Source organism: Aptenodytes patagonicus, chromosome 4 (assembly GCF_965638725.1).
Source record: "Aptenodytes patagonicus chromosome 4, bAptPat1.pri.cur, whole genome shotgun sequence".
Classification (NCBI taxonomy): Eukaryota; Metazoa; Chordata; class Aves; order Sphenisciformes; family Spheniscidae; genus Aptenodytes; species Aptenodytes patagonicus.
Genome location: NC_134952.1, coordinates 83,020,618 through 83,039,866, shown reverse-complemented (window position 1 = coordinate 83,039,866; position 19,249 = coordinate 83,020,618). Strand labels below are relative to the sequence as shown.

General features: G+C 50.1%; 1 protein-coding gene across 1 annotated transcript in view; it reads left to right on the top strand.

The window, feature by feature from the left end:
- ALPK1 (alpha kinase 1) overlaps positions 1 to 7,822 on the top strand; it is a 50,319-nt gene extending 42,497 nt beyond the window's left edge. Inside the window, exons 11-14 of the mRNA XM_076337394.1 lie at positions 509 to 662; positions 1,737 to 1,899; positions 4,560 to 4,746; positions 5,372 to 7,822. Coding sequence (XP_076193509.1) covers positions 509 to 662; positions 1,737 to 1,899; positions 4,560 to 4,746; positions 5,372 to 5,568 — 701 coding nt within the window. The 3' untranslated portion in view covers positions 5,569 to 7,822. The remainder of the gene's footprint in view (positions 1 to 508; positions 663 to 1,736; positions 1,900 to 4,559; positions 4,747 to 5,371) is intronic.
- Positions 7,823 to 19,249: the final 11,427 nt, after the last annotated feature.

Below are 19,249 nucleotides of genomic sequence, written 5' to 3'. Positions count from 1 at the left end.
TGCAAGAGATAATTTAGGCTGCTTGACCTCCCTGTGCCAGTTCATCAAGCCCTTTCTACCCCATTACTGGAGTAGTCTCTGGTTTTGTCGCCCATTTAGATTCCACATTTCATCCCTGCAAACTGTGTATTTAAGATCATGGTTATTACATTAATCAGAAATAACAGCCATACCTTAATATGCAGACACTTGATCAATATACTAAGAAATACAGAAGCTAGGAGCCACGCCACTATAGGCTGCCTCATTGAGCTCATTAAGTAAAACCCACTTAGGGCTCATCCCATCTTGCATGTCTCAAGCCTGCTTAGCAATTTTTTGTCCTTAATGTAAAATATCCAACTCTGCACCTAGATACCTCTTAGCACATATGTTGTAGCCCCGTACTTTGCTTTCAGAGGAGCCTGGATATCTTCTCTCCTGGGTGCTGGTTATTTCATCCCTCAGCACAGGCTTAGAGCAGTCCTGTGGAATTGTCCATTCTACTCGTGGTGTTTTCTTTTTGTAGCTGCTCTCCTTTTAAAATACTCAAAGAAATCGGGCCTCTGGAGAGGCCAAGAAACGGCTGTATTCATTGGGGACTACCTGAACGTGGCAAAGGAAGGCAAACAGAGAAGTGCATTTTGGATACACTTCCTGCACCAAGAAGAAAGCCTGGGAAGGTATTGACCAAACCAATTTCTGAAACAAAATGTTTATCAATGCTACTTCTGTGTAAATATGAATGAAAACTGTCTGGTAAGATTAGTCTTATACCTATGATTCAGCTAGTCCAGTGCCTTGTTAGACGGTAGCTTTTATCGAGTATTTTCAGAAGACAGTACAAGTTTTTACTTGGACGACTACAGAAATCGTAGTCACAGTGGGAGAAGATTGTTTCTTTAGTCTGTTTCAACCTAGTTTACATTTGGTTAGATTTTGACTGATTTTCTGTAGCAAGAATGTTTTATGGCTTTCCCAAATCTCTTGGGCATTTTGGCAATCTTTCCCATCACCCCATGTAACTCTCTGCTTTTTAATTTCTGGGAAGAAAAAGCTACTTCACTGTTGTCTTCTAACGGCCATGTCAGTGTCCATTTGCTCATGACAACTCTTAGGCCTGACTTCACCTTTGTCTGTGCTGGGATAATCTCATGGGAGCTTAAATGTTGCTTGCTTTTTATTTGACCTCTAGCTTTGCATTGGAGAATTAGCAATATAGCTATCTATATCTGTACCTGTCTATCTCACAATACCTGTAGGCAGAAAGGTGTTTCAGTTGCTTTTCTTCAAGTTTAGCAGCAGGTTCATGCAATGGATGCATCTGCTCTGAAAGCAGGATTAAAATCACCTATTTGCTTCATAAAGGCCTCTGCTCCAGGAGAGCTCTGCTACCCGCTAACTGCAGATTTTGGATTGTTATTAGAAGTAGCTTATGAATTATTATGGGTTAAGAACAGCATTTTAAGTCGGGTCTCCCTTCAGAGTCAAGAAGAGTTGACTTTAAACATTCTAGTGTTATGAAACCCCCATCCTAGGATTTGATTGATCAGTACAGCCTTTTATGCCGGTAAGAGCTATAAAAGAAAAAGCCCACAACTTTAACTGCTGCCATTTTAAATGCATCACCAACAGCTGGCTTTGCCTCTGAACAGCCAAGCTCTGCTTTGTGGTGATGTTTCTGTCTCACAAGTAGGGCTTCCCAAGTGCAGTCTGCTGCAAATCTGGCTACGCCAAACACTTCTCTTTTTGTTTAGGTATGTTGGGAAAGAATATAAAGAAGAAAAAGGACTTCTTCATCATTTCAGTGACGTGGAACGGCAAATGACTGCCCAGTACTATGTGACGGAATTCAACAAAAGGCTGTACGAGCAGAAGGTCCCTACCCAAATCTTTTATATCCCATCTGCAGTACTCCTGGTAAGAACTGTCTTCTAAGCAATACAAAGGAATTGGTGGGAAGAGTGTCTTAAGTCAATTTTGATTTTAAAATACTAGCAGTTAAGCCACCTCTAGATGACACACTGTCATTCATGTGATCTTACCTGGTAGCTGCATTTGCTCATTTTGGGACAGAAGACACTTACCTGCAGAGCTACAGGTTCATGGGTGAACTGGCAGAAAAGATGCTGTGTCCTCTAGAAGTCAGAAATTCCCTTGTAAATGAAGCCCAGGAGTTACCCAGCCTTTTATATCATCTAACAGTATATGAACATCTGTTTTCAGGGGTAGTCATGAAATCTGAACAGCAAAGGGACCCATTTTGAGCACCACAAAAATGTCTAAACCTCACTAGAACCCAGCAAGTGAGGTTCTTGCAGACAAGTTGATTTGCTGCAGGACAGCTTTGAGGCCTTTTCTGCATGATGCTGAATTTCAGGAACACAGGACTGGAAAGGACCTCCTCGTGACTCATCAGGTCCAGTACCCTGATATCACAGGCAACAACACTGCATAATCCCTTTTTGTACTCATTAAGCCCTATCTTAAAAGCAGCCGTGTTGTGTTTTGTGTTTTAACCTTCATTGCTTCCAATAAGAAATCATTCTAGAGCTGCTCTCTTGGTGTGTGGAAAATTTCTGCTAATTTTCTAACCTAAAATTAGTCAATTTGTATTTATTGTCTTTCTTGCAACTTCTTGGAGGGCTAGTTTTAAGGAAGGAGCAGCAATAACATCCCCTCATAGCCTCTGTTCTCTAGGCTAGGGAAGCCAAGCTCGTTTTAGTGTCACCTCAAGATACAGGTGTCTCTTCCCCTGTTCATCCGTGAAGCCCTGAGCCTGTTCTACTTTGAATTTAAATATTGATGATCAAAATTGTACAGTGTTCACCTGAGACCCCTCCACCTCTTTTGCAGAGGCAACAGGAATCCTTACCCTTAGCGAGACCTGCATTTTTCATGGCTGTATCACACTGGCAGCTCAGTCATCCTTCAAATGGCTATCACAAAAGCTCTTTTCCTCAATAACAGCCCCTTAGCATAGACTTAGGACACCTTTAAACCACAGTTCAATTAACTTGATGATACAACCTCACCACTGATCCATGCCCTACAGGAAAAGCCTGCTCCTTTTCCGCTTGTCCCTGATGGCACAACCAGTATCTCTCCACCTGTGCGGGCCGTACTCAGTCATGAGAAGGGAATGCGTGTTGCCTTCTCTGCAGCTGAGCATACGTGGACGGGTGAAGAAAGGCTGGTGGAATTGGCAGGGCCATGAGCTTCAGTGAGGCCACGGATCCATTGGTCATCTCTCACTGAGGAGCATTTCTGTCTCTCCATCCCAATGGTCCAGCCTCAGAGATGGGCTGCTGAGAGCTGGCCAAGGTATGGAGTTATCTGAGAGAGCCTGGGAAGAAGGGGCAGCAAAGTCACGAGAATTACTCTCTCTCAAGTGGGTTGAAAAAACAAGGAGCCTGAAGGTAAAAGTTTCAAGAAAAAGCACTTTGGGGTTAGTCTCTTTAAACAACAAAAACCAGCTGCTAAAATACCCAGCACTCAACCAAAGCAACAGCCGCTTTTGGTTGTGGGAGATGCTTGTTTGCCTACTCGGTTCTGAACACGTGGAGTTTGAGGAGGCTGCATTAGACATGCCCTCAACTCTTAACGCACGGATCATACTGGCCTGATGTGTTTCAGGTAACTGTAGCCAGGACAGGTCTTGCTTCTGCCCTCTTTCTGCTGCACGGTGGTTGCGAGGACAGCATGCAAAGCCGTGAGACAAATGGCCCTGCTGTGCCACCACCCAGCCTGATGGTTAGAGGCAGGAGCCACATCTGGGTGACCCGGCACAGAGGTTAAAGCTGGCATCCAGCCCCCAGTGGGAAAGTAAAGGATCTTTGCTTTATTCTTCTTTTATTACTTCTTTTTTTTTAAATTTATTTCTTATTTTCTTTATTCTTATGCTTAATTTTCCATTTGACTTGTGTTTCAAATACAAGTTTCAAATACAAGCAAACACATTTGACTTGTGTTTCAAATGGAGAGCTACCCTCCACAGTGCAGCGCTGAACTCGCCATTTCATTATGAGTAGGTATATGATAGCATGCTATGCATATTACTGTTTCTCTTAGCCATTCTGGCCCTAGATCTGGCTCTATGCCACTCCCTAATAAGGCCTAATGAGAGTCTGGCATCAGTACTTACAAGTCTCTGAACGTAGAAATGACTAAAAAAAAACCCAAAACCCTCCCACTGGTTATTTACACACTGAAGAAGGACCAGGTGCAGGTTTACCCAAATCTTTTCAGCTTTCTATCTTATTCTTTAGACATAGTCTCCTGAAAGAAGTTTCCTATTTGCTGGACAAACTAGATACTTCTAGAATTCATTGCTCGCGGAGTTTGCCCTGTCAGGCTGACCGCGTGTTGGATCTTGTACCACCCTTTGTTCTAGTTAAATGTGAGCTCCTCATCTAAACAGCCTGTGTTTTGAATCAGCAGTGGGTTAATATGAAGACTCTTTCCATCCGTCTTACGATGGCAAGTTCTAGGAGGAAAAACAAGACTTCAGTTAGAGGAGCTTTAGCATCCTTGTTTTCATATCTCTGCTTGCGTGACTGTTGTTAACACTCTCTTTTCAGATACTGGAAGACAGAACTATAAAAGGATGTGTGAGCGTGGAGCCCTACATCCTTGGGGAGTTTGTGAAGCTGTCCAATAACACGAAGGTAGTGAAGAATGAGTACAAAGCCACGGAGTACGGTCTGGCCTACGGCCATTTCTCCTATGAGTTCTCCAATGGAACAGACGTTGTTGTTGATCTGCAAGGTTTGTTATCACAGTCAACTTCATTTCTTGCGTGTTCTCTCATGTTGCAGAATATGCTATATAAAGGACGTACTGCCTTTAAATGACGTAAAGTGAGGGAGGTGTGTGCAGGTATGTTTTTGCCTTGAGCAGTGCTTTTGTTCTCCACTGCATCACAGCAAGAGCGCGTAAGCCGCATGCTCCCAAGTGCGCCACAGCTTCATGCCATGGAGTGATCTGCATCCAATTAGACTAAAGCCAGTCTGCAAGGATGTGTCTTGTGGAACCATCTAAAGGAGAACCGCTAAAAGAGGCAGTGGGTTTTGTCACGCTTCTTCCTTCCTAAAATTGGCAAGCCTAAAAAAAGGTCCCCTATTCAGCTAATGGAGAATTGAGCTCTTTGGTTAAGAGCCAAGGATAAAACCTTTCAGACTCAACCTGTAGCACACAAGTCTCTTTGGGATATTAATTTAATTAAATATTCATTATGTACCTCTTGGCGTTCTGCTTTTGCTGACATGGGTGCAAACTGGGAATCGCTGAAGTGACGTTAACAGAGTGTGGGCTGTGCCAAGCAGACAGTCCTGAGTACAAATAATACAAAGGCTGTGATGTTCGATACCAAGATGTATCCTTTCTTCCACAGGTTGGGTGACAGGTAACGGGAAAGGCCTCATCTACCTCACAGACCCCCAGATTCATTCTCTTAATAGCAAAGATGTTTCACGCTCCAACTTCGGGAAGAAAGGAATTTATTACTTCTTTAATAATCAACACGTGGAGTGCAATGAAATCTGTCGCTGCCTTTCTTTAACAAGACCCTCAGTAGAGCTGCCAATGTAGACTCGCACGAGACAGTCACACAAAGAATGACCCATAAGCTGGAGAGTATTTTATCCTACACACCTTTAGGAGCATACTGTCTTTGTGAGAACAGCGTCACTGAGACGATACCCATGTGAGTTGGGTCAGTCATTACCTGCACGAGTTTGGCGAGTTCTGGCCTTTGCATCCAGGCTGGTAATACCATGATACCGTCTTGTGTACCCTCTGAACCTCATGTTGTTAGAGCCATCTGTAAGAATTAAGAACATAAGGAGAGTAAGAAAACAGCCTCCCAAATTCAGCTAGAGGTGTGCTACAAGACTGTATAAACTTCTAATCCATTCAGACCCAGTAAGGGCAATAGGCACCATCTGCTCTTTGGAAACGGAGTATGAGATGGAGTGAGACAGAAGCAGAGACTTGTACTTCGACCATCTGTAAAATTTTCAAAAACTTGTATCAATGCTTCAGGGAACAAATGGTACTGTTTTGGTTTGCTTCAAAAATAACAAAGTTTCTTTCAGAGGTGTGCATGTGTATGTGCATATGTGACCACACAACATCTAAACAGGTGGAAATACGGTTTTAACTGTAACAGCCAATAAAACTCTGCTGCTCTGCAAGGAAAAAATAGTGTTCTTGAACCAAGAGATGCTTTGCATGAATAATTTAGGACTGCTACATTTAACAAACTCTCGGAAGACTTTCCCAAGAGAAGAACAGTTCTCAGTTAAGGACAGCACATCTCTTCTGCCTGTAATGGAACTGTGAGCACCACCGATTTGGTGACTAATACCATAACTAATTCCCACAAATAATCTCACTGGACATGAGTGTAGCCGCTTGTACAAGGGAGCGGTTCTGGGGGGAAGTCCAGCATCTAATAAGCACAGAGTAAGCAGCCTCAGTGCCAATTTTGGTTCCAACTAGGCAGGCAAAACACCCCCTCCCTTCGAGCCTCTGTCACCCAACCTCACGGAGCTGCGAGGTGCAAGGTGTTCAGGAGGGAGCGGTGCCTTTCTCAGCCGAGTCGCCGACAGAAGCAGACAGGAGACTTGCAGTTTGCTGCCAGTAGCAAGGACGACGCGTCCGATGGGTTGTGCCTCAGTGCTGGTGGAGGCACGGCCTGCAGAGCTTCCAGCCGGCTGCTTTTCTGGCACATCCCAGAAAATACATTTATGTAAGTAAAACAGATGTCCGATAATATTTAAGTGATATATTTACACGCTGCCCCTACCCACAGCCCACACCGAGACCCTGATCCTCCCACCCCACTCCACTCAAACAGCCGAAGACTAAATTTGTACCTACACGGTGGGGGGGTTTCCTGACAACTCTGCCTGCGCTGGGAACACGCTTTGCTATCACACATGCAAACAGCTGCAACTTAGTCCTTCAACACCAACATTTTAGCAGGAGTTTTGTTATTGTTTGTGGTTGTTACCGAGCATACTTGGAGAGCTCCTGATTTTTAACACCAGGACTGAACAGCCCGCGGCGTGTATGCTGGCCACATGCTTCAGTAGTGCCTGCCTGGGTTAGAGGCAGCTGCAGCCTTTTACTTTTTATGAAACAATCTTTTGTGAGGGTTTGTTGTTGTTGTTGTTGTTGTTTTGTTGGGTTGGGTTTTTTTTAAAACTAAAGCTTGCAATTCATTCGCGTGACCTCCTTCGACACCTACAGCGATTCACGTACTGATAACCACTCGCCTACCTCCAAGAGACCCAGCAGACAGAGTTACTCTGTCACAGCAGATTTCAGAAGCACATAGAGGAAAGCAATGCCCTCCCAACTTCGTGAATTCTAGCTGAACAGCTGAAATCTTATTTTTTTTTCCTGCACGGGCTGGTTAGCTGAGAAGAGTCAAACCTGCTGGCATGGTCAGATAACGTATACATACGCTGTAGAGAAAACAGCCATAAAAAGGAGGGGATGGGAGCTCCTCACACGAAATGCTGCGCCCCTTCAATGCTGAATTAAGCCAACTGGAGTGGCTGGTTGAAATAAAAAACCCTAAAACTATTGGCAATATTACCCAAATTCAGACTATGATGAAAGACGCATTTTCAAATCAAATATGCTGACTAATGCATTTTGTCCTAAAAAATTCCGCTGTCCGTTTGACATCTGCTGCGGACAGGCTTTTAATGAGTTACCTGGCCAGGGTGAGTGGGCTTCAACCTTCGTTTCCAATGGGTGATTAACCTGCATGGGCTTACAGGAAGATGCTTGTTTCAGCCTCTGTCAGAGATGCAGATTTTCATTAAAAGCGGAGGGCATATCTTTGCACCTACAGGTTGCAGCTGCTTTTCTGTTCCACAGGAGAAGGAAAGTGATCTTACATTCTTCCAGCACATCTTCCCTGGTGTTACTAGCCTAACCGGCAGGCAGAAGAACCTACTTCTGGGAAAGTTGAAGCAACAGTTACACGTATTCCCCTTAACAGTGCCACATACGACTGGAATAGCACAGAGGACTGGAGCTAACATTTGTTGCTGCCTCTCCAGCCGAAAGAAACTACGATGAGACCTAGATTTTACTCTTCCAAGACCGTGCCAGCACCTCCAGAATACGTGTGCGCGCACGCATACGCGTGTGCACTCCCACGTGTATTACGGGGTTCTTAACTTGAAAAACGGTAGGTAGCTTTCCCGCTCCATGAGCGGTGAAAAGCTGCCTTCGTTTCAAATTCTCCTCTTCCCCTCCAAAGCCCCTGACGTCCCACTGCCCCCGAGCTCAGAGGCTGGGATCGTTTCTTTGGGGAGATTTTCCTGATGAGAAAGGGAACACAGCATCAAACTTCCACAAAAAGATGGGTCCCCAACGGAGAGTTAGCTTTAACAAAACCATCCGCTTTTGTTTCTGCAGCCAGCAGAGATTTTTAGGCTTTTGTTCCCGTTTTTTAGCAATGCTATTGTTTTCTAGGTGATGTTTGTGCCGAGTTGTTTGGAAAGATGCGCTGACCGATTAGAACTAGGTGTAAAGAGGGAGAAGCCAGAGAAGAAAAAAAAAATTAAATCTCTTTATTATGGTGCATAAACCTTCAGTGTTGGGGAGCTGGGCAGCTGCGCAGGAAGAAAAATGCATTCAAAAATATAATGCTAGTGTGAATAATCCTTTCTCGAATGCTGCTTGCAGACTGCTTCAGCTTTGTCAGGTGAACTTGAACTGGGCCATCAGATTTGCTGCCGTTCCCATTGCACACTGTCTATCACCCCGGGGCATTCACCATCTTGACTGTTGTTAAAAGCGAGCAAACAATCCATCATTGAGCCGGGGAGTCACTCGCTCATAGAAAAGTAAAATCGGCATGTGACGGTACACTCGGCCCCAGTGTTTCGCAGATTAAAGTGATACATGAAAACTCACGTGTTACTGGGAAGATTAAGTCCGTTATCTTGTTCTGCAGCCAATAAAGGACAGCCTTGTCCGCAGCAGTAGGGAAACGCTGGCTTTAACCAAGTGACAAACGCTGTGCATACATAGCTTCGTGCTCCGGCAAAGGAGAGCGCCGAGCTCTGAAGAGGAAACAAAGCTAGTTAGCAAGATCTCGGGAATTAATAGGCAGCAGAGATGCTGTGTTAAAGCCTCTCTGCAGAGGCTTTCCCTTCTCTATAGAGACAATTAAAGGCAAAACAAAACCTCGCGGACAATCTCTGCGGAACAAAGTGTCCTAATACGCCGCCAACAGCCGGCCCTGCAACGTCTGCTGTAACGGCACATGCAGTTTTGAGACCCCTGAAAAGTAATGCCTTTTCCAGCTTATGCCTCTGGTTCAAAGAAAGAAAAAAAATACCTATTTAGGTATGCTCCTGAGCAAATCGATCTGTGGGAAATTGTAGTATTTTGATTTCTTCCTAATATTTGCATTTAGCAGCTGATTTCTTCTGTTGCTTTGTAGGATACGTTTTACCATCTCGGCCAAAGTTATGGCTGCTCACAGTTAAAAGTTAGTATCAAGTATCGGCTTGTCCAGTTCCCTGTTAAAACAGTCATCATCGTATTTAACTGCGTAGCTTCTACTGGTCTTACTCTTTACAGGCTTGGGCACAAATTCGGAGGTATCGGTCCTTCACAAATGCAGGCACTCTGTCTTCATCCAGGGCTTGGATACTGGAAATCCTGGATTAACGTGCTCTATAACCTCATCGCCTGAAGAACTTAGACACGTACATGGCCCGAAACGCACAGAGCTTAAATTATTGGTTCATATTTGTGGTACAAATAAGTGATTATTGGGGGAAATAAACAGTTGACTCAGGCTGATGATGGAGCATTTACTATTTTGGCTGGAAGTTTCATCTTGGAGCTGCTGACCAAAAAACCTGCCGTTCTGCTATTTCCTCTGCTTTCAGAAGAAAGTCATTTGAACGAACTGAGACTTTGGGAATACTTTTTTCTTTTTTTTTTTTTTTTTTTTTTTTTTAGAAATTCAGCGGTTTATATTAAGTAACTTGCTACCAAGGGTGCTTTTTGGGCTTGATCAGTGATAACACACTCCAAAGTCCAACGTAAGAGCTCGGTATGAGCATTAAGAGCCAGTCTTAATGGTCTCTACAAAATGAGCGAAACTCTGCTGTGCTGATACAGTGAAATATTCTCATTAACCGTAGGGACATAAAGCCTGAAGGAACATTTCCTCCTCTCGGCTAAAGCAGCCAGCTCGAGGACTTGGAGTTTACCCCCAGCGGAAGCGCTGCAGTAAGTCAGGCACAAAAACGTCCCGCTCTTGACAAGGTGAGGACACACTTTCCTGTCCTTCAGGGAAGGTGTTTGGTTAAAGAGGTTTTTCCCACTTACCTTTCTGCAGGTATCCGGGTGAAAGGCAGAGGTCTCGTTTGCTGTGTGTCATGTACTCGTGCATAAAAGTTAGTAAATTTGATACCGAGAGGGAACAAGTTGATGCAACCAAAGCCTATTAACCACAGGCAGAATGATTTTCTCACTCTTTTGCCCATACCTGACATCAGTAACGCAGCGCTTTGGGGAACTTCTCTTACAAAAGATGCAGTGTCAAAGGGAGACCCCCGGTTGTTCCGACAATACGAGGCTGAGCCAGGCTTGCCTCCGTCCCTCTCCCTCCGGGTCGGCAGCATCCTGGGCCATTAAGGCCAGCGGAGAGCGGGCGCGGGGTGACCCCTCCAGCTGTGAGGCAGCCCCTGCACGTGAGGCAGCACGTCCCCGCTGCCATAAACCCGGCATCAGCTGCCCCGAGAGCCCAGCTGCTGGATTTAGGCATCGGTCCTTTACCAGAAAGAGCTATTCATGGGTACTGAGGGGAAAGCTTCACGTGAGCAAGCTCAGAAAGGCAGCCTGCGCTGCCAAATCTCTTCTGCTTGGCAGAATTCCGCGCTAGTGCTGAACACAGCAGCACCAGCCTCCTCGGCGATCTCCTTCCCACTGTATGGCTTGGTAGCAGGGGTGGGATTGCTCTTCCAGGCGTGGGACTGGCACCCGGCACGGGAGTTTTCCCAGCCCATCCTGCCCTCGGGCCGGCAGAGCCATGGGGGGGACCCCGCCGATGCTGGGGGAGCCCCCGGGGGAAGGGAAACCAAGCACACGCAGCTGCATCTCTAGGCGTTGCACGCGTGTTGGGAAAAGCACGCTATTTACAGGTGGTGTGACGTACTGTTGTAACCGCTGCTCCCTTGAAATAACCGGAACGGGGATATTCGCGGCGAAATATCGACTGGTAACTGCCACTGTCACCTGCTGCCTTGGAGGGAAGTCCCTGCACCGGCAGCCGGCTTTGCCTTCCCCAGCCCTGCAGGGAAGCCAGCAGCCTGGGGACGGCCCTGCGGCGGCAGCGTGCTGCTCTCGCCCCTCTCCCGGGAACGGCACACGCCACCCTCCTTTTTTCCACTTGGATGAAATCGTCTCCCGTGTCCCTCTGCAGAGCGGGAGCAGATGGGGCTGTCGGCCTCCGCAGCCGCCCACTGCCCCGGCTCGCGCTCCTCCAGCACCCCCCCAGCCTGCCCACGGCGACCCTCCAAACAGAACTTAATCCCGTTCTTTAATCAGAAAACATCTCTGCCAAGCTGTTTTTAAAACGGGAGTGTATCTTTCATCAAAAGATGCCAAGTTGTTAATAATTCGGTTGTTGCTAGGTACTGCTTAACGCCTCCGCTCGAAGCAGCCTGTGCCGCAGCACCCGCAGCACCAAGGCAGGACGGGGCACGGGTCCCGTAGAGGCAGGGCCAGCGTCCCGCTTCCCCTCCCCATCAAGGGGGTGGAAGGGCAGCGTAGCCAGCACCCAGGGGTGCCCGGGCAGCCTGGCCGACGAAGGGCAGGGTAACCCCGGCTGGCAGCGGGTGCCTTTCCTCCCTCGGTAACAGCCGAGCGAAGCCCAAACTGCCGTGCCGGCTACCGGGGTTGCCGTCCCCTCCGAGCAGGCCATCACGTTAATAGAGGTTGATTTGCAAACGGCGTCGCCTCCCCCCCCCCCCCCCCCCCCCCAATGCCCCCCTTTGCCTGACTCCCGCTTTTCTGCTCAATGGCACAGATGCTGCTTTGTGCTGCCCAGGACCGAGCAGCTATTAGCAGCAAATCCAGCGAGGGAAATTAATGAAGGCGACTACTAATAAAAGACAGCTCAGGACAGCCATACCAACTTGCTCCAAGCAGTAATTAACTTTTTTTAAAACTCATGAAGGTAAATATGCCATCAGCTTTGGTCCGGTCTCTCTTCTTTTTAATAAAAGGAGGGGGAGGGGAGGCGAGGGAAAGGGGACGGCGGTGTGTCCCAGCACCGTCCGTATTCCCTCCCTGCACGCTGCCGGCCGCTGCGAAACGCCGAGCAGCCCTCCGTCACAGGCACGTTCCCTCATTCAGCGGTCCGAAGAAATTGTTTTTCTCCAATCAATTTTTAAAGGCTCTGTTTGAAATCTTAGCATTGCAAGATCGCTGCCTCCGTTGAGATCGCTGCCTCCGTTGAGTCAGAAATCTGAATTTGGTACAAGAAGTCGCGGGGATGAGAAGGTTGCCGCAAGTTTGCTGGACCTGCACAAACGTTGTGGCATCTTAGGCTGAAGGCAGGATATATCCTTAAGCTGAAGGTATCGGTTAGCTTGTCGGAGCAAAAGAGTCTGTCTTAGACTTTAAGATGCAAGATTTGGCCCCGTAGCAAGACAACAGCCTACACCAGGTTAAAAAAAAAAAATCCCACCAGGATTTCTGTTCGTGCAAGTGGGCTGCAGCGTTACGATTACCATATAAAAGATGGGTGCTTGAGACTTTTTTTTGCCCGTACGGTATGGGAGTCGGGGCTGCACGGGCCAAATCCACACATAACAAAGGCGAAATGTTGTGAAGTCCAAGCCCTCACAGGACTTGGTGTGTACGATTCGCCCCCCTCCAAGGGATAAATTGCCACACACCGCCCCCCCATCCCGACGCCTCTGCAGAGCCCCGCAAGGTCTCTGGTGGCTCTTAACCCTCCGTGCAACCTGGAGATTCCCAAGATCACGAATTACCATTTTATACTCGCCGGGACGCGTGCCTTATCCCAAACACGGGCCTGCAAGAGCAAACCCCGTGCTCACAGCTCCCCGTGCTACCGCTCGGGCAGCTCGTGCTCCTTGGTTTCCCTGCCGATGCGAGAGGCTGAGGCGAAGCAGCCCCTTTCCACCACCGACCAGCCTGGATGTGGGGCGCAGCTGCCCGAGCTGCTTGCTGCCGAGGCGGGCTCTCCCACTAAGCTTTCTAGCCTGCCTTGAAAAACACCGGCTTAGCTTCGTGTCACCGTTAGCCTTGCTCCTGGCTCACTTTTATTCCTTCACGCTGAGTTTATCTGATTACTTCGGCCGAGGGAAACAGACGGCCTGTTGACATCCCCAGTGAATGCTCAAGATGTGTGTCCCCCCCAGGGCAGAGAGCAGCTTGCGGGACAAGCCTGCGGCGGGGGGGGCCCAGCAAATCGCAAGGGCTTTACTGCTGCCAGGCAAAGCAACACCCCGATTTCTACTGCAAAGCTGGGGGGGTCCAGGGACCTGGCTGCAAAGCTGGGGGGTCCAAGAGCTCTCATTGCCTACGAGGGCTGGGACCTGGGATCTGGTTCTGGTCCTTTCCCTAAATCAAACTGGGAAGAGCGCTTTGCCAGGCTCCCACGGCCGCCGAGCCCCTCAGGGCTGAGGTTGTGACTGTGTGAGATTCGGATGTGCTCCTGCCGGCAATGCCGGGAGCACCGGCATCCCCCTGCCGATGCGCGGCCCTTTCGGCAAGGCCAGGCTCACTCCCACCCCCCGGGCCCTTCCCGGCACCACCACCACCCCCCCCCATACACCCACCAAGGCCGTGCCCCTCTCCGCCACCCCCTAACTCGCATCGCTTCTCCTGCCACCCATGTCCTCCGGTGCCTGGAAGACACGCGCCGTGCCTTGTCCCGTGAGAGCATTGCAGGCAGAGTAAGCCGGGCACAAAACCAGACGTCCCCCGGCCACCTGCAGCCCCCCCGGGCAGGACGGCCGGCATCCCCCTCCCTGGGGGGCTCCTGGCCCCCCCCGGGACCTCCCCTCGCCCCACGGCGGGAGCAGCAGCTGCACGCTCGTGGCTCGTGCCCCCGGGGTGCAGGTCCCCCTCCCCGATGTGTAGCCCCGCTGCCAGCTCCCCAAGCCCCCCCAGGTACCAAAACCCCCTCTCGCGGGTGTGGAAAACCCCCCTCCCCTCCTTCTTGTTCCCCCCCCCGTGTGGGTCGGGGCTCTGCGAGGTGGCTGCGGACATGGGACCTGCAGATGATAAAGACCAAACCGGAGGGGGCAAGCGTGGGCAAGGGGACCCTCGGAGGCTGGAGGAGCTCGGGGGCGATGGGAACTGAGCTGGTGGGTGACGGACTTTCCCCCAGCAGCTGCTCTCAAATACTTCTTAAACATCATAAAAACGAAAAGGTGATTTTTTTTTTTTTTTTTTTTTTTTGGAGCGATCAGCTCAAAAGCTCTCGGTGTATTTAACGGCATCAAATCAATTCAGGGAGAAGAGACTATGAAATTCCAATCTGAGGAGTATGAGCCCGAAATTTGAGGACCAGCCCCGCTACGTAAAAAGCCAGCAAAGCAAACCAGCGAAAGGCCGAGTCCCCGAGGAGAAAGTAGTGAAAAGCAAAAAAAAAACCCCCGCCAACCCAGCCCGTGGGGAAAGCCAGGGCCTGAGGCGAGGCTGTGGGAAAGCGTGCCCCGCCGACCGTCTCCGGCCCGAAATGGTGAAAGGCAAAACTTGCCTTTTCGGCAATGGAAACGGGAGGTTTGGGGAGGGAGTTGAAGGGCAGAGAGGGGACAGAGCACTGCCAGGCTGGAGACCGCCAGCGGAACGCCTGTCCCAAGAGAGGAGGTAGCAACACAAAGATCGCGTGGGATCTTGCCCTTCATCTGCAGAGAAACATAGGCCCTTTCGTGTACAAAAATCGGTTTTACGAATATTTTGGGGTGGGCTCTCATTACATTTCTTTACGTTGCAGACCTATTTTCTTACGGAAATAAGAAAATAAGAAAATCTGTTTAATATCCCAGATGATCGGTCCTTTCAATGGAAACATTATGCAATAACTAACGTATCCAGTGTTAAAAAACCAGCCCGTGTGTGCTTAGTTACATACTGTCACATACATTTCAATAACGAAGCCGTTAGAGTGCCCCACGGGATGCCCCGTAGCAGGTGAACCCTCACCGAGCTGTTTCCCAGCGTGATGGCATTACTTTTTCACCGTCACGAAACGCAAGTATCACTGTGACAATAAAATCATTTACTCAATAAAACCCGGGGAGCGGTGGACCCTGAACCCCAACCTGAGGCACCCAAACAAGGCTTTAAGAAATTCGTTTTTTTAGCCAGACCCTTCATGCTGAATCCTAAAGGACTTCAGATTCGCCCGGAAAGCCGCCCAAGTTGACTTTACAGTCCTCCCAGGTCTTCCGCTTTCCTTTTGAATCTCGGTGAGCACCCAGGGGCTCAGCACCCGGGTGCCCGAGCCCGAAAGGCCAGCTCTCTGCCTTGGCTCGTAGGTGTTTGCCTGGGAGGGAGGGCGAAAAGCCGCGCTGCAAATCCGCCAGCCAGACGAGGGCTGTGTCGGGAACGCTCTTTTTAATTGCGGCGATAGGTTGAGAGATTTATGTCTGACATGAAAGCAAGCAAGCGCAAGCCCTTGGGGTGCGGCTGCTGTCACGCCGGCACTAGTTTGGCTTCTTGGCGCCATTCTTATGCCAAGGAGGGCTGTAAACCCCCTCGGGGGCCATAGAGCTGCCCCTCCAGCTCTGACGGCGCGGAGAAGCCTTTATGCCAAAATACAATACGCGGAAGGATCATAAACACACGTTATTATGGCAAGGTGCCGCCGTGGAAACCACCCCCAGGTTTTCCACTTCGTCCGAAGAGGTGTTTTCCCACCCTGCGTCCCCTCGTCCACTTCCAGGCTCGCTGTAATTGTTTCTGGAACCGCGGGCTGATTTCCCGATGCTCTGGGGAGTCGCAGCTCCGGTCGGGGCTGGGACCTCCCATCACCTCCAAAAATCAGTCTTCTGAGAGAAAAGAGGGAAATAAAAGAAAAAAAAAAGGAAAGAGGGAAAGAAACTGAAGTTTAGAGGGATGAAGGAGGGAAATTAACTCTTTCGGCCGCGTTCAGAAGAAAAATCGGGATGCGGGTGGGTGGGTTAGGTAACAAATCCAGCCTCTCCGGCTCATCCTTTGCCAGCGCTCTCCCGCCTCCCCCTCCCTGCCTTCCCCCGCTCGGGCCCGTCTCCTTCGAGGGCATCACCAGCCCAGCCCAGCCGTGCCGGCAGCCCTTCCCCGGGGACCAGGGAAGCTTTGGCTTGCGTGGCTCCCACCCCGAACCCCGCAGAAAAACCCTCTCCCACCCCGCCCCTGCCACCCTCCGGCGCTGCCTGTGCTTTTTCCCACGGTGGTTCCCGTTGCCGTAGCCCCAGCGGGACGGGGGATGCTCCCGCTAACAGGGTCGGTACCTGGGGCGGAAGGAAATACCTCCAGGATGACGAACCTGGCAAGAAGCAGCATCCCTCCCCGAGGACTGTTGGGAGGGAGCATCCCGCTGCTGAGCCACCAGAGACATCCCTCTCGCTCCTGCGTGGCTCGCCCTCGAGAGAGCAGGAGCGCATCCCATCCATCCCGGCCTTTTGAAGAGCCCAAGGCACCTACTCCAGCGCCTCTTAAAAGCGGGAGAGAAACCGGGAAGGACAATGAGACCCGACCAGAAAAGATGGAGAGGGCGAGCGAGGCGCTAGCCTTCTTTTCGGCATTCCTGGAGTTTAATCATTAAAAGGGGTCGTTAAAAGAGAGCGAGAGTGAAAAAAAAAACCCCGCTCCCGACGGGCTGCCCCACACACTGCCAGCGGATTGAAAGGCTCCCTCTTGTTTTGTTCCTTCTGGCCCATGGCAGATTTGGGGGGACACAGCTTCATCTTGCTGGCCACATCAAAGCAGTGATTATGCAAATGCGCCCACTTTTTTTTTAAGGAATTATTTATCACACAATAACCCCCCTGCCAGGGGGGGAAACAATAGATCAGGCTAGATAGCGCTGCTCGCCCGAGGCTGCGGGGCTGAGGGGGGGGGGGGGGGGGGAGCGAACCCCCGCACGTTTTATTGGCCTAACCTAATTTCACTAATTCTCTTTTCACACGTTTGGGGTTGGTTTTTTTTTCTCCCCTCTTCCCCCCCCTCTCCCCTTTCGGGGACGTCGCACCGAGGGCCGGGTTTCACGCTCCCAGGATCCGGGGGGCACCGGGCGGGATTCATGTGCCGCGCATTTTATTTAATTAAATGACTGTATTCAGGCGCCTCCGCTGGTTTTTAATGATTTCCAGGTGTTTGTACCCAGAAGTCACAAAGTGCTCCCGGGCGCACGGGGGCGATGATTGAAGGGCCTCGGCGGCCTCCAGCATCCCCCCTCCGCGGTGACATCCCCGGCCGCGTGCTGTTGGTACCCGCGCCGTCCACGGTCCCCTGGGAGGGCCGAGGGGTGCTCTGAGCCATTGACCCGAACCCCCCCCCCCGGACTTGCCTGTGACTTGGGTTTCATCCGTCCCTCAGAGAGACAGAGAAGGGAAATTCTTCATCTTTAAACCCCCGCGTCGCTTTTTTTCTCACTAACGTTTATTTCCTACGGCCTCCTCTGCGAAATCCAGGAGCCGTCAGCCTGAAGAAGCGCGATAAGCGGTTTATCCATCCATCACGCGTTTGCTGGGCGGCATCTTCTGTACCGAGAGGCAAATGTAAATGATCGGTATACTTCCACCGAGCTTTTATATATATATATGTGTACACACACACACACACACTGTGCTTAATGCGGTTTTCCTTCGCAGCGTCATCAGCTGCACGAGGAACCCAAGAACAGAAACGAAACGCCGTGAAGAGGCGGAGGCCGAGTCGTGCGCGTGTTTCTGAGGGGGCCTGTCCCCTCTGGAACCGGCCTGGGGCTTTACTCGGCTGGAAAAATACGAGGTTTTTCTTGTTCTGGATCCACTTCTCCCCGGGCAGCTTTTCACCCAAAGAGTGGCGGCCCCCCCCCGGCCTCACCCCGGGGCTAAGCTGACATCCCCAAGAGTTTAGTCTTGTTCTCATTCCGCAGAAAAAAAAGGGGGGGGGGGGGTGGTTTCTTTTAAGAAGCGGAAGGAAATTTTCGGAATGAAAACGCCCGTCGGCCTGCCGGAGGCTACAGCAGCTCCGGCGTCCGGGAACGCCGCAGGCACACCCGTCCCACCCGCGCTCCGCTGCGGTTCTGCCCCGAGAAGCAGCTCGTTGCCCGCCCAGCCGGCGTAAGCGGCGTTCGTCACCCTAAGGCCCCCCGAGCGCAGGCAGCTCCCGCCGGACCCCGGTTTCGCCGGAGGCGAGGACAGGCGCTGGCCCCCCAGTCCCGTAATTCCCGGCAGATGGCACGTAAAGCAGAAGAAGTTACGAAAATTAGAGATTTTTATTTATATTTTATCACAAGAACCATCCCTTTGCTCTTCAGCTGTAAATACATACTAGAATAGACTCTGTAAATTATACAAAAAAATACATATCTTCCATGAAATCTTTCTTTATAATAAATAAATGTGAACACGTGTGTGGCTGATCGCTGTAATGTTCCGTGTCTGTTTAGGTTTTCAGTCTGTTGATTTATTTTTAATCTCCTGAAAGAAGGGGGGAGTTCCTCGTCCCCTAAAGGTCGAAATAAATAATGCATGAGGAGGTCCTCCCTCCCCATTTCCCCCCCCCCTCCCCTTTCCTCTACGGTTTTTTTTTTTTCTTTTGATAGAGAGTTCAGCCTAAATTTCCACGCTTGCATTCAGCCCTCACAAAGCCTACAAATTATACAATGACTTCTAACCTGGACCCCTAACAAAACAATTTAATTTTTTTGTTTTTCCTCTCCTTTCTCCCCCCCCTCCCCCTCCCCTCCCCCCCCTCCCCCCCCCAATAAATCATAAGGGACAGATGGCAGAAGGGGGAGCGGGGAAGAGGAGGGAGGCGGCGGGTTGCGGGGACACACGGGGACACACACACACACACACACACACACACACACACACACACACAAAAGCCCCGGCGATAGATCTGGGCAACCGGACAAAGTGCACGTCGGAGAGAGAAAGAGAGAGAAAGTTTGGTTTGGCAGGTGACAATTCCCACAGCCCGCCCTGGGAAGCGGGCAGATGCCGCCCCCCCACCCCACTCCGGGGCGGGGGAGCCCCGGGATCGCCGGGCCGGG